This window comes from Amia ocellicauda, chromosome 16 (assembly GCF_036373705.1).
Source record: "Amia ocellicauda isolate fAmiCal2 chromosome 16, fAmiCal2.hap1, whole genome shotgun sequence".
Classification (NCBI taxonomy): domain Eukaryota; kingdom Metazoa; phylum Chordata; class Actinopteri; order Amiiformes; family Amiidae; genus Amia; species Amia ocellicauda.
Genome location: NC_089865.1, coordinates 19,685,194 through 19,698,429, shown reverse-complemented (window position 1 = coordinate 19,698,429; position 13,236 = coordinate 19,685,194). Strand labels below are relative to the sequence as shown.

General features: G+C 39.2%; 1 protein-coding gene across 1 annotated transcript; it reads left to right on the top strand.

Moving 5' to 3' along the window:
* The first annotated feature begins 9,800 nt into the window (after positions 1–9,800).
* arl4cb (ADP-ribosylation factor-like 4Cb) lies at positions 9,801–11,375 on the top strand. Its single transcript, XM_066687619.1, has one exon. The coding sequence runs from the start codon at positions 10,449–10,451 to the stop codon at positions 11,025–11,027; it is 579 nt and encodes a 192-aa protein (XP_066543716.1). The 5' UTR covers positions 9,801–10,448; the 3' UTR covers positions 11,028–11,375.
* Positions 11,376–13,236: the final 1,861 nt, after the last annotated feature.

Here is a 13,236-nt window from a genome sequence, read left to right as displayed (position 1 = left end):
TTCAAAATTAGTCCTTTAAGGACCTGTGGGCAGATAATGCTTGAAGAGATGGGGGGGGCGGTGGGGGGTAGCTTATCTTGCCAATGAATAAGCCATTTGGGCCAGAATAAACAATTTTTCTGGTAAAAGACCAATACAATTACACTCCAATCTGAGTAAATATATGTAGTACCTTCTTTTTTTTTTAACTTCCTTTTTGATGGTCACTTTCTCTGAATTAATTCTTACTTGATATGTAGTTTCAATGTGACTGTGAAACACAAGCCAAGTGAAAAATCTAAAATGTCAGGATTGTATCAACATAAAAACCACTGGTTTATAACTTAAAGCTTTTGGTCTGTTGTTGCTGCTGTTGCTGCTTTGTTTTCATTTTCACTTGATCCCAGAAAGGAACATTTGCTTTGTACATGTAAGTTAATAGATTGTGTGAATTATGTCTCTAATTGTATTAGAGATGTTATCTTGCCCAGTTTGGGCTGCACAAACTGCATGAAATGACGTCTTACAATAACACACTTTACACAACCTATTAACTTCTTATAAATCACACACATAAGCATTCGATACAAATATATTTACAGTGAAAATAATTTTCATAAAATGTAAGAATCAACCCCTTCTCTCTGTCTAAAAATGATTTAGAACATAAGAACTTAAGTTTACAAACGAGAGGAGGCCATTCGACCCATCGTGCTCGTTTGGTGTCCATTAATAACTGAGTGATCCAAGGATCCTATCCAGTCTGTTTTTTTGAATGTTCCCAAATTTTCAGCTTCAACCACATCACTGGGGAGTTTGTTCCAGATTGTGATGACTCTCTGTGTGAAGAAGTGTCTCCTGTTTTCTGTCTTGAATGCCTTGAAGCCCAATTTCCATTTGTGTCCCTGGGTCCGTGTGTCCCTGCTGATCTGGAAAAGCTCCTCTGGTTTGAAGTGGTCTGATGCCTTTCATGATTTTGAAGACTTGGTTCAAGTCCAGGATCCGCTGTAACTAACCTACACAGTAGCCAATCTATTTTGTGTTTTAATGCACATCAAAAGTAAAGAAACAGCCAGTGCCGTCAGTAACCCTTCAGTGTTGGGAAACGACTTACATTGCGTTCAGTCGATGGTAATAACAGGAATTTTGCATTTTGTGGTTATAATTAGCTTTAATAATTTTGAATACTCTTAATGAGATGGCATTTATACATACAATAAGTGCTGCTCTGTGATTGGCTGGTTTCTCATTTGTGATTGATCATGCACTCAAGGTTAAAAGAAGACTTAATGTTGCTTCTACAGCATCCGTTTAAAAGAGATCAAAAGTACAGCGCACATGCACTCTGGACAACGGCGAAGTGAACGGCTCAATTCTGCAATCCTCCAGCTTTCTTGCCAGCATTACAGCATCCATTACAGACGTTTTGTTTTACTGCCCATGCTATTGAAACCTAGCCAATCATCAATCCTTGGACCAGATCTATTCTCGATAATGCAAGTCAAAATATAAATGCCATAAAGTAATTTTAGTGTTGTAGGAACATCTTGCACTAAGTATCAATGACCTTCAAGACATGCTGTACGGTTTCCCAGCATGCTGTACAAAGGTTATCTATCCTAAGACCCTGAAAAGATGCACAATTCACAGGATTATACTGAAGTAAATTCCACTTTTAGAGCATTATTTCTAAGTAGAGGGCATTACCCAGGGTGAATTTTACATACAATCACCCATTTATACAGTGGTTTTAATTTGTTTTTATTTACTGAAGTAATGCAGGTACAGTCCCTTGCTCAAGGGCACAACAGCAGTGTCCCCCACCTGGGATTGAACCCACAACACTGAACTCAGGAGCCCAGAGGCCTAAGCTACTACTCCACACCTCTGCCTATGTTAGAAAATAAGAAAGTATTAAAAAATATTACACATTAAGGTTCAGTGGGCTGGTAACCCGATTCCCTTCAACTTCAGCATCTATCTCCATGCAGCTCCTGTAGCTGAAGTGTGCGAAACGGCAGGGGGGCTCGGCTTGTCTCTGGAGGCAGTTCTCATAACTGAACAATATAAAACTGGTGCGTTACGGCCCAGGTTTCGGTGAAAGTATCTGCCAGTGCCAGCATGCATACTTTCCAGGTTCAGTGAATTCTGACAATTCTGATAAAGAGGTAGCTGGCTAGGAAGAGTAATGAGTGGGGAGTAAATGAATAGTTTATGACAGCTGAAGGTTTTAGAGGAGGTTGTTTTGTTATAATGTCTGCCAAGTGGAATGGAGACAACTGGAGTTCTTTATTCTTTTTTTTATTGCATAATTTCACTTGACAAAACATGTTGCATCATACGCCGAATCGAAGAACTCTTCCAAAAAGGGGAAGTTTGAACATTCCTAGTTTAGTAAAATGGCACAAATGAATGGACAAAGTAATAACTAAGGGAAGTTAATATTTGCACAATTTAAAGGGAAGTTTTCAATGTTAACGCAAAATTAAATAATTTATAGTAAACATCCTTACACAGTCATTGGGTATTGCATGAAGTTGGGTAGCATTAATGCGTATTTTGCATTAATATTCCTGTAAATCTGCCCAGCCTTTGTATTCTTGAACAAAGAGACTGCTGTTTTTGGTTTGTTTTTAAAATACCCAGATGCTATATTCAAAAGGGATCTATTAAACAGAGGATTGACTCACTGCTCCATTTCCGTGAGAGAACTAGAAATCAACTTTGCAAATAGAACCCACTGATAAAGTCCTAAAATGAAAAACCATGACTCATTTGCCTTTTTCCTTGTCATTGTTTAAAGGCCTTATGATTCAAATGAGTTCCTAGGGGATACCGGTTCTATTCCCACAGATTTACACACTGGATATTTCTTGTTTATTCACAAAGAACTCGATTGAAAACAATTTCCAGGAAGTAACCACCAGGTAATGGTCATTAATTTGATGAGGCCTGGAAATAAGATTTATCCTGATATCTGGACAACTTTGTAATAAAGATGTTGAGCTCCTGTGGGGGAACTTTTTTGTTTTTCCTTTCACACCCCCTATTGATTTGCCTTCTATACTTTTGCGCCATCTGGAGATGAGAAACGTGTTTGCAGCTGGAAATGAAAATAACAAGAACGCTCATAAGTCATTCACCAGACAAGGGAAGTCAGATTTAGTGTCTTTCTGTTTTAATCAAGTATATTATATCGAACATTTAAGGAGGCCATGAAATTAGTTTGTCCTATGTGGAATATGATTTTTAACTTCACACCAGAAAAAAAAAAAAATATTCAGTAAACTTTTAATTCAGTGGCTTGACCTGTGGTGTTTACAGTGTGACCATATAATATGCTCATTTACCTTTTGATTTCAACTGATGGGATTTGTTTTTCAAGAAGGAAGATAAGATAATCGTTATACAGCCTCTAGCTTTAAAGGCCGAAGACGGCGAAGAGATTGGTTATTAATGGCTGTGAATTACGGGTTGATAGAGAAGAGGCAGCCACTTTCCATCATTTGAAACGTTCCCCTGTGAGCACTGGAGAGATCTTGGAGTCATTAATTACAGGGCCATGGGAGTGCTCTGTGACTCCATCAGCAGGTGCTAAAGCGCTCTATCAGCTAGAAAAACAGAAAATAAAAAGAACGGAAGGCCAAGAGCAGGGAGAATGATGGCGAGGTGGGAAATAATATGGTTGAACTACAAAGCAATCCATTTCAGGTTTTACACACTATTGTACACAGATGCATACTAAAGTAGTGTGCCAGATTCTTCTATGCACTTTTGCTCAAAGCACAGTATCACAGAAAATGAAATTTTCATCAGTTAGTGTTGGCTTGTATAGAAATGTATATGCAGACAGTCTAAAACCCCTACTTTTTAAAATGACTAATCAGTGAAAGTCTTATTTTGCTTCCTATTTTTTTTTTTTTTTTCTGTTAATAGATTTAGAAAGATCAGCCTGGGCAAATAGTCGTTTTACACTATTTTTTTAAGGTGACTGCATATGGAAGCAAAGTAACTAGTTGTTCCTCAGTTTAACTTAGTGTGGAAAGTAATGTTTTTGTTGTTTATTAAGGCAAGAAAACTAGTTTCCTTATTCACATGGGCCTTATTCATTTCCACAAAATACACCAGAACTGACGGACATTCTTGCAAGTTCTTGCTACTGGCACTGTGTGGCTAATATTTAAATCGGACTCGGTTTGGAACTAAATACATTAATTCATGAAATTGTTAAAAAGAGAGAGTTAAATAAAAAATGAAAAATTGCTGTGCCAGGTAATTGTTGATTCCAATTTAATTAGTTTTCTTGGATTTGTTAACCTGACAATTTTTTGCACAATGTCGCCCAATAATGAATTGGGTAGACTGTTCATCTCCTGTTTTTTCATATTTCTGTGCAGTTTTAGCACATTTAGCACATATTCAGATTTAATTCCCACACCAATAGTCAGCTGCAGCTGGTTTCTGTTATTTGTCCAGTGTTCAGTGTCTGTATCGGGATGCCATCAGGTGGTTATACATAGAAATGCACTTAGATCTATTTATTGCTTTCTGTATTCAGTAGAAACACACTGGGCAGCAACTCTCTTCCTATTTCTGCTGATAAATTATCATCTAATTGTTAAAACGGTCTAGATCTCTACATTACTTAAATGTTATCTTTTTAAGAGCTAATGCCATTGTACAATTTGAAATCTAGTGACCATGAGCATGCCGATAAAGACATGGCTGAACTGTAGAAGAATGCTGACGGGAATGCGGCGAGTTTTACAAATAGTTTGTCCTTGATTTGGTTCACCTCTTAGCCCAGTTTAAATTTCTCTCCACTGATTTGACGTTAGTTGTTCTGCAGATATTGTTTTAATCTTAACCTTTTAGAAGCCAATGTCATCAATATACAGATATTCCAATCGCATTTTTGCTTTCAAGGACAGTTTATGATTTGTAGTCAGTGACACAGAGGGTGGTGTCTCTACTAACTGCTTGCTGGGTCAGTCTACTCTGAGCTCTCCCTGAGACTGTATATCTATTCCTTTATACTCTATTCTTTATACTCCATCGTCACCACTGTCCTCTCTAACACTCACCCAGATAGAAATTCTACCACAATCCTCCTACGGATGCCAACAACTGTCCCTCCCTAAAGTAATCAACCGTTCCATATGTTATTACCTAATCAAAACGCCAGAGAACAAAGATCAAAAGAACAGAGACCAAAACAGAGATGGCAAACTGTACTTTAATAGCAGCTCAATGTAACCCTTCTATTGCCTAATTTACTGAAGAGACGTATTCAGCTAGTTTGAATAAATATGTATTCTCAAATGGAGTCTGTGTATATTGTCATATTTGTTTAGAAGATACCTTGCTATATGTTATCAACCTATTTTTGTTTATTTAATTGGTTTTCCCTGGAATAGTCAACAATTGTAAACTGGCTTCTTGCCTCTACTGTAATTAAGTGCAGAGTGAGCTTACAAAGCATGACTGATGATGTGTGTGTGTGTGTATGTATGTAATAATTGCAACTATAAGAAATGCATTGGTGTTGGTAAATGGTGAAGGTCATTGTAAAATGCATTTGCACAACAGCAGTACAGTACATTAACACAAAATAATCCTCTTCTCTGGCCTGACGCTGCCAAGGAATGAGTAACAGATGGTTTAGACCTTGAGAGTTGCCCAGCTAAAACAAACACTCCATGTCAATTTTTTTAAGATGTCTGGTTTAATACTTAACTCTATAAAGTATCTTGGCTCTTCCTATTTCATATTACCTCACAACTGGAGACTTAATAAACATGCATCATAGCCTCTCCTACCATTTTTTTATTTAATTTGATACAGAGGAGTTTGAAAACCTTCTGAGCTCAATTCAACCCTCGATTACCACAGCACTTTGGTTAAGATTATTGTATTTCCATCGAGTTTAGGATGCCATTTCAACACTGTCCAGATGGCGGCAGCATCATCCAGGAAGAAAAGCAGTGAGCAATTGGAAAAGTAGATGAGCAATTGGAGATGATGCCATATTTGCTTGTAATTAGCCGTCTCAAGAGGAAAAGTGTTAATTACATTTGCTGTCAATGTTGTCAATACTGGCAAAGAAAAGACAATACATTGCATTTAATTGAAAACTAAAATGAATGCTGGCAAGTTCTCTATGAATAATGCAACACAATTTCGAATTGGTTTAAAATATATTTAGTTCAGGTGTCAGTACTGACGATAGTTTGGTGCCAATTACCTGTACCTGGAGCACAGTGATTTTAGCATTGGTTTATTTTTACCCAGATTTATTACCCAGGTGCTTCTGTTTTAAACCCAACCATCTGTTGATTTACTGCTTTAAAGGCACCAAGACAGCTTTTCTTAATTACTGTGTGATCCTTGTACACCGCACTGTCTGCGTAATGCAACTTCCAAAAGGATATTTACTTTAAGCATGTCGATGACGCAAGTATACATTCCAGAGCTATGATGCTGGCAGTGCTGTTAATCGTCACCAGAGCAATGCAGTGCAAGGTATTGAACTTTGGTTGGCCTTTTTTCCTGAATTTTCAGTGTGCGTCAGTGTGGTGGGAGGATGCAACATTAATGAGGCCAATGCACAAACTACAAACCCCAGAATGTATTTTTTTCCAAAACATTGGGGTAGGAAGCATGTTCTCTCTGAGTTACAATCTTTAAAGCATTTTTAAGTAACCAGATATCCTAGTTTTCCCACATATGGCCATGGCAGGAAAGTTGATTTGTATTATGCATTGGTTCCTAACATCTGCATCATGACTTTTGAACAGAATTAAATGGCTTGACTTAAATGACTTTGATATATCAAACTCGCGGGGTAGCCGCCCCCCCACAGTATTCAGCTTCAGTATTAGGTGTTAACGATGTTCTCTGAAGAACATAGAGATACAAGCACTACATAGAGCCATAAACTGACAAAGGCCTCGGTCATAGAAGGTGTTAATGGTCAAAGCCTTTAGACCACCCATGCCCCAGGGTTAGATCATAGTCATTGAAATACAGTCCAGTGTTGTTTTTTTCCTATAATGACATGGGTGTTTGTTTTTCATTGTTTTGTTTGCAGCTTATAAACCTAGCTAAAATATATGGGATCCTGTCTGTACCTTTGTGTTTTGGGATTATCTTTCAGAGAAAATGTGATCTAATGTAAAAAAACTAAAACAAATCCTTGATGTAAGCCATTGCAATATGACCGACTTCAGCAACCTGAGCAGCAGTCTCACTAAAAGCACACAGCGGCAGGCAGATTTGCTTAAATTTGAATGAAAGATCTGCCCTGTACCAAGTCATACTATACCAATTTGCTCCCTCACGGAGTGCATATCTTGATGTCTATAAAATCAATTCTAATTATAGAATTTCCAGAGTGGATTTTACTTATCTGTGCATAGCCAAATGTCTGTATTTTTTAATGCTCAAACTGCTTGCCTAGGAGTGATCACAAAAACCAAACAAATCACTCATTCCCCTGCTTTATGTTTGTTTTGGATTTTTTGTTTAATCTGGATCTGCAATTGAAAGAACAAGTATAAAACATTTACCCTCTGCTTCCTCCCTCAAAATTCTCCTGATCTATTGTTGATTTGTAATTGAAAATAAATAGTTGTTGATTATTAGTAAAGACTGAGGGTAAAAACACAAAAACCTTAACCTAATTAAAGAGCTGAAGGGAACCCAACAAATTGCCTAGCCATGTGGTGGATTTCGACTCTCTTGGTTCCTTCAAGACACTGCTGGATGAAAATAAGGAATCAATTGAAGTACCCAACATCAGAAAAACAATTTCCGATTTATGGAAGTGATTCACTTTTGCTCCAAACCAAGGTGTTAGTCATTATTTTTGCGGCGTACTGTGGGCGGTAAGTAACAGAAGTGCTCACGCTAAGCAGTTTATTAATCGCCCCAGCAGTTCTGTTTATTTGCTTGTAATATTCAGTCAACATTCAAGAGAAGTGTTTCATCACGCTGTGGTCTTCTCTGTCATTATGTGGAATTGTTTGATGACAAACATTCATTTTCTATCAGTTGGTGGAAGGGTCCAGTGTACATTTGTAAGATATATATTTTATTTTATGTGAGTGTGCTTGTAATTTTAAAGCAGTCGTTTTCATAATCACCGGATGCCAAAATTTCCACAGGAGGAATGTATGAGAACTACTACAGTGCTGATTGCTGGCTTGTGTTTGCATAAGGTTGCATGTGCCACACCACACCATGAAAAACAGGAATGAAATGCATATGTAGCTCAGCCATAAACTCACTACTTCTGGGGGGGAAAAAAACAATCTGAGATCTGCCACATGGGTTGTCTATTCCATAACAATTTGGTTTCAACTGCTGACAGTACTAGCACATGGTCAAAGTTGTATGAATAACACTTCCTACATTAAATCTTCCACATGGATGACTGGTTGTACTCATAACCTTTTGCATTTTTCTTTCTGATCATCTTAGTTGTACAAGATGACTGCACAAATGAGATCATTTCCAAGGAACTCATCAAGTGCTTAACCTGATGGCCCTACCCATGTTAAATAGCTCTGTGGTCAATAGTGTTAAGAACTGCTGTTAGATGTAGCAGAAAAGCAGGTATCAATAGGAGAAGATTATGGAAAGTCTTCAGTTTCAGGGCTGTGGTACTTCCACAAACAAATATAAGAAACTTAGAATTATTTAAAATTAATCCCACCATGTGGACATGTTCTGCTATATTTATTGTCTTGTTTAATGTAAATATTTAGAAATACGTAATGGAAGCAGAGACTATATTTACAAGAGAAATTTGCATGTATTTATCAGTATACACAAACAACTCGGACAAGGCACTGTTTGATGTCTATTTATATATCACTGGCATATGCTAATTTGGACCTCTTTCCTATGCAACATTCAAATCTCATATTTGCATAAAAGTGATGTATGGCTTGTGGTGACTGTACCGCCAGGGGGAACCCTTTATCTTATGAGTATGTGTGGATTTGAACCTTAAAATTCAAATCTGCTTCCAAAATAAAACTTATTTAAAGTGCTTACAGTTTTAGCATTGTTTTAATGTGTATGAATACACAGTATACATATTCGAAAATAAGCATTCTTATGTAGCCTATTATAACAGAGTAGATAAGCATCCCAAATATTTGGATGTTAACATTTGAGATTCCTGTATTTTGTGCAGATGTTTAATTAATCTTCCTATACCTTCATTGGGTACATTCATGTTAAAATACATTATTTAGATCAATCATCTAATAAAAGCTTGCACTGATGTGATCCAAAACATAACGATCTTATCTTAGATCCAGCAGATTGTTGCTTCGTAAACTCGGTTTGTTTACATGCATTTGATGCCATCTTCTGTCTTTTATTTAAATATAACCTCAACTTTAGAGTTAAACCCAGCCATTAGCAATTGCATACAAAGGGGGATCTGTTTATCTATGGTTCATCGATTATCTCCAGATCCGGGAGGAAATCGCATGCCCCTTCCCAGCTGAATCAAGAAACAAAGGTAACTAATATCCAAAAGCTACATATATAGCAGTACGCATTTCACCAATTTGAATCCTGCTTGTTTGTATGTACTTTGGCCCTCAACACGCTTAGGTTTGGCACATTGACTCACTTCTGCGCAGATCGGCAGCATACCGCCGATCCCATTGGAGGAGCCGCGCAGACCTGCGGAAATCTGCGCAACTCAAACGGGAAAGCCTCATTGCCTGCAAATGGAGGCGGAGCGACGGGGAGGGACGTGTTGCAATTGCTTTTGAGCCAGAGAACAGCGCTGCCAGTGTGGATCCAGCTGCCGAGGAGGACGGAGCGGCGCATATTGAAAGCCTGGACTTTCACTAACCAAGACATAAACAATTTAAAATATTATCCCTGGATTACCACAAAAGCCAGGAGGGGACCTTGCGTCTGTGCAGCTCGGCCAGCGGATTGCGCATTTCCACATTGCCCCTGTCTGAATGAACTGAATGCGTTTCATCTAAGGGTGGCGAGAGGAAACCCTACACAATTGAAGCATCTTTCAGGTGTCGGGCAGGGAGATCTTCATTGAAACAGCCTAGCGAGCTGCATGTGCGTTTTGGGGAGGCTTAATTGGATCTTAATTGGCTTTGTGGAGAATTGGGCTGCGGTGTGGCCAGTGTTTTTGTGAAACACTGTGTTGACACGGGGGTAGCTGGGCTTGTCCACCTACTGCCCCCCTTGAAAACAGCGTGGATGGTCTTCACAAGCCTACACTACATGGGATCGTTTCATTGAATCTCTCGCCAAGATCTGCATCATACAGCATGCTGTCTGGGGCACTTTAATTCCAGAGGCGTACCTTCCTTTGTGGGATTTTATCGCTCTGTGCAAGAACCGATATCCATGGTTAACTAAAGCGATCCTTCCCATGTGTGGTACATAGTGTCAGATCCACATTACTTCAGCAAACCAAGATGGGCAACAGTTTCTCCAACATATCCGCTTTCCAGTCCCTCCACATCGTCATGCTGGGCTTGGACTCGGCCGGGAAGACCACCGTGCTGTACCGCCTGAAATTCAACGAGTTCGTCAACACGGTGCCCACCATCGGCTTCAACACGGAGAAGATCAAGCTGAGCAACGGCACCGCCAAGGGCATCAGCTGCCACTTCTGGGACGTGGGGGGCCAGGAGAAGCTGCGCCCCCTCTGGAAGTCCTACAGCCGCTGCACAGATGGCATCATTTACGTGGTGGACTCCGTGGACGTGGACCGGCTGGAGGAGGCCAAGACGGAGCTGCACAAAGTCACCAAATTCGCCGAGAACCAGGGCACCCCTCTGCTGGTGATCGCCAACAAACAGGACCTGCCCAAGTCTCTGCCAGTGGCCGACATCGAGAAGCAGCTGGCTCTGCATGAGCTGACCCCGTCCACCACCTACCACGTCCAGCCGGCGTGCGCCATTATTGGGGAAGGACTACACGAGGGCATGGACAAACTGTACGAGATGATCGTGAAACGGAGGAAGTCTTTAAAGCAGAAAAAGAAGCGGTGACCCCCATGCACTGGAAGCCTACTAACTTTGCTTGCATTCGCGTAGCACAGATATCTGCGGGTCTGCGCGGCTCCACCAATGGGATCAGTGGGTTTCTGCAAAGATGCGCAGAGCTGCGGACATCTGCGCTACTCAAACGCGATCTATATGCTGTACGCGTTGCCACACCTGAAATGTTTACTTTGCAGTGATTCCTCTCTATCTCTCTCTCTCTCTCCATGGGTTAATGACAGTTACTGCTGTATCGTACCATGTAGCGGTATGGTTGTATTGCACGCAACAAGATGTTTTTGAAGGTGCTGGATGTTTTCACCGAAGTTAACCAAAAAAAAAAAAAAATGGCATTAACTAATGACTCTATACACGGGCTGGTCCCTGTTTTGTTTGCTGCTTCATACTTCATACTGGATTCTAAATGTAGCCTGATCATTTCTATTTAGGAGGTAAATAAAGCACTGTGATCGGATCGGGACCTTCCTGATCTTATTTTATTTCTTCACTGCATTTAAATGGATTGCTTGGATCCCAACATTGCTTTATTTCATTCGCAAGTGGCTATATATCCTACATAATTGAAGTCCACCTGGTCCATTGCCCACTGCCTGTGTCCAGTTTCATAATATTTACTGGTAACACTTGAGAATAGCTAATTAGATGATTTCTAAGGCTTACCTAGTGTACTGTTTTTCCTCACGAAAGTCTTTCTGCTTTCCTTGAACACCTTCAGTCTTTTCTAGTGGTGGTGTATCTTTACAACAGACATCTTGCCTGCAGCATTTGTCCAGACTTGTAGCAAACACTTCTTTGCACTTTTGAACAAACTAGTTTAGTACACTGTAAAATCCGTGAGACTGTTTATGTACAGAAAAGCCAAAACAATCCTGCAGTATTTTTAAATGGAAACGTTTAAAGGAACATGCTTGTAGTACCTTCCATTTATATTTAAGACTAGATAAGTATACACCTAAAGGCTGTTTAACAAATACACGTAGAAGCAAATTGAATTTGAAACTGCACCATTAGTCTGTGAAACATGTTAGATTCAGATATGTCTCGCCTGTTGTGTTAGAAAGTGCATCACTTTACTACTGAGAGAGACAACTCTGACTGTGTAACTCTGGACTAAGGTTTGTGTTGTGGACAGAATTTGCTAAAACTCCTGGGTTGCTGGATTGACGTGAAAAATTATTCAAAATATTTGACAAATGAAAAAGCTGTTGGGGGAGTGTTGTGTAAACATACCTGGTGCTTTAGGTATTCTAAACTATCACAAAATACATATTAGTATTATTGTCCGGCAAAGTGCTACAAAAACACTGATATTTTGACTCCATGTCTTTCAATATGAAGGAGATTTCTCAGGGAGTATTAACCGATAACCCATTCGTCCCAATTCATGCTTGCCTTTTCAATTGGCTGTTCTGGAGTCTGGTTTGTTCACAGATCTGCCAGCATTTGCTTTCATCATTGGGCTTCCCATTCTGGCTGTTGGAAACCTTTTGTATTCATTTAAGCATATGAGTCACATTTATATATATGGTTCTCAGGTGGTGCTGTACCATGTTTGTCTAGAGAGGTCCCAGTAAAGCTGCAGAATTAATGCATGAATAATCATTCCGATCTCAAAGGGTTATCACATTGGGTATACCTCCACCCCTGAGGTAAATTGATAGCACCACATTTCGATAACAAAAGCAGTGTAAACATCCTTTTAAGAACTCATTATGAAGGGATTGTTTTTATTACAAGTAAAAACATCACTAACACCAGTAATTGGGTACCAATGCACTATACATGATCAAATTCTGAATATTAAGTCTTTACCACTTCCCCAAGAAGTATACAGAAACTTTTTAAGCACTCACTGGTTCATTTGCAGTTCTGCAGTAGCTCAAAGGCATTGCTTTGTTGCAACTGTACATGTCTTTAATGGTAGACATCTCTGACTAAACTTACAAATTGCACTGTATGCTCTGTCAGTCTTTACATAAAGACCTCTCAAGGAAATTAAGTATCCCATTTTCTATCGAATATATGTCAGGTCTCTGCTAGGTTATCTTGGTATGCTAATTCCATTAAACATTTTGGGATAAAAAAAGGGGGTCTGTGGCTATATGCTGGTTTTCTTATTCATTATGTGATGGTTTTAGTTACTAATCACACCATTAGTAACTTATAATTATGGTTAACCATACATTTCATAATGGTA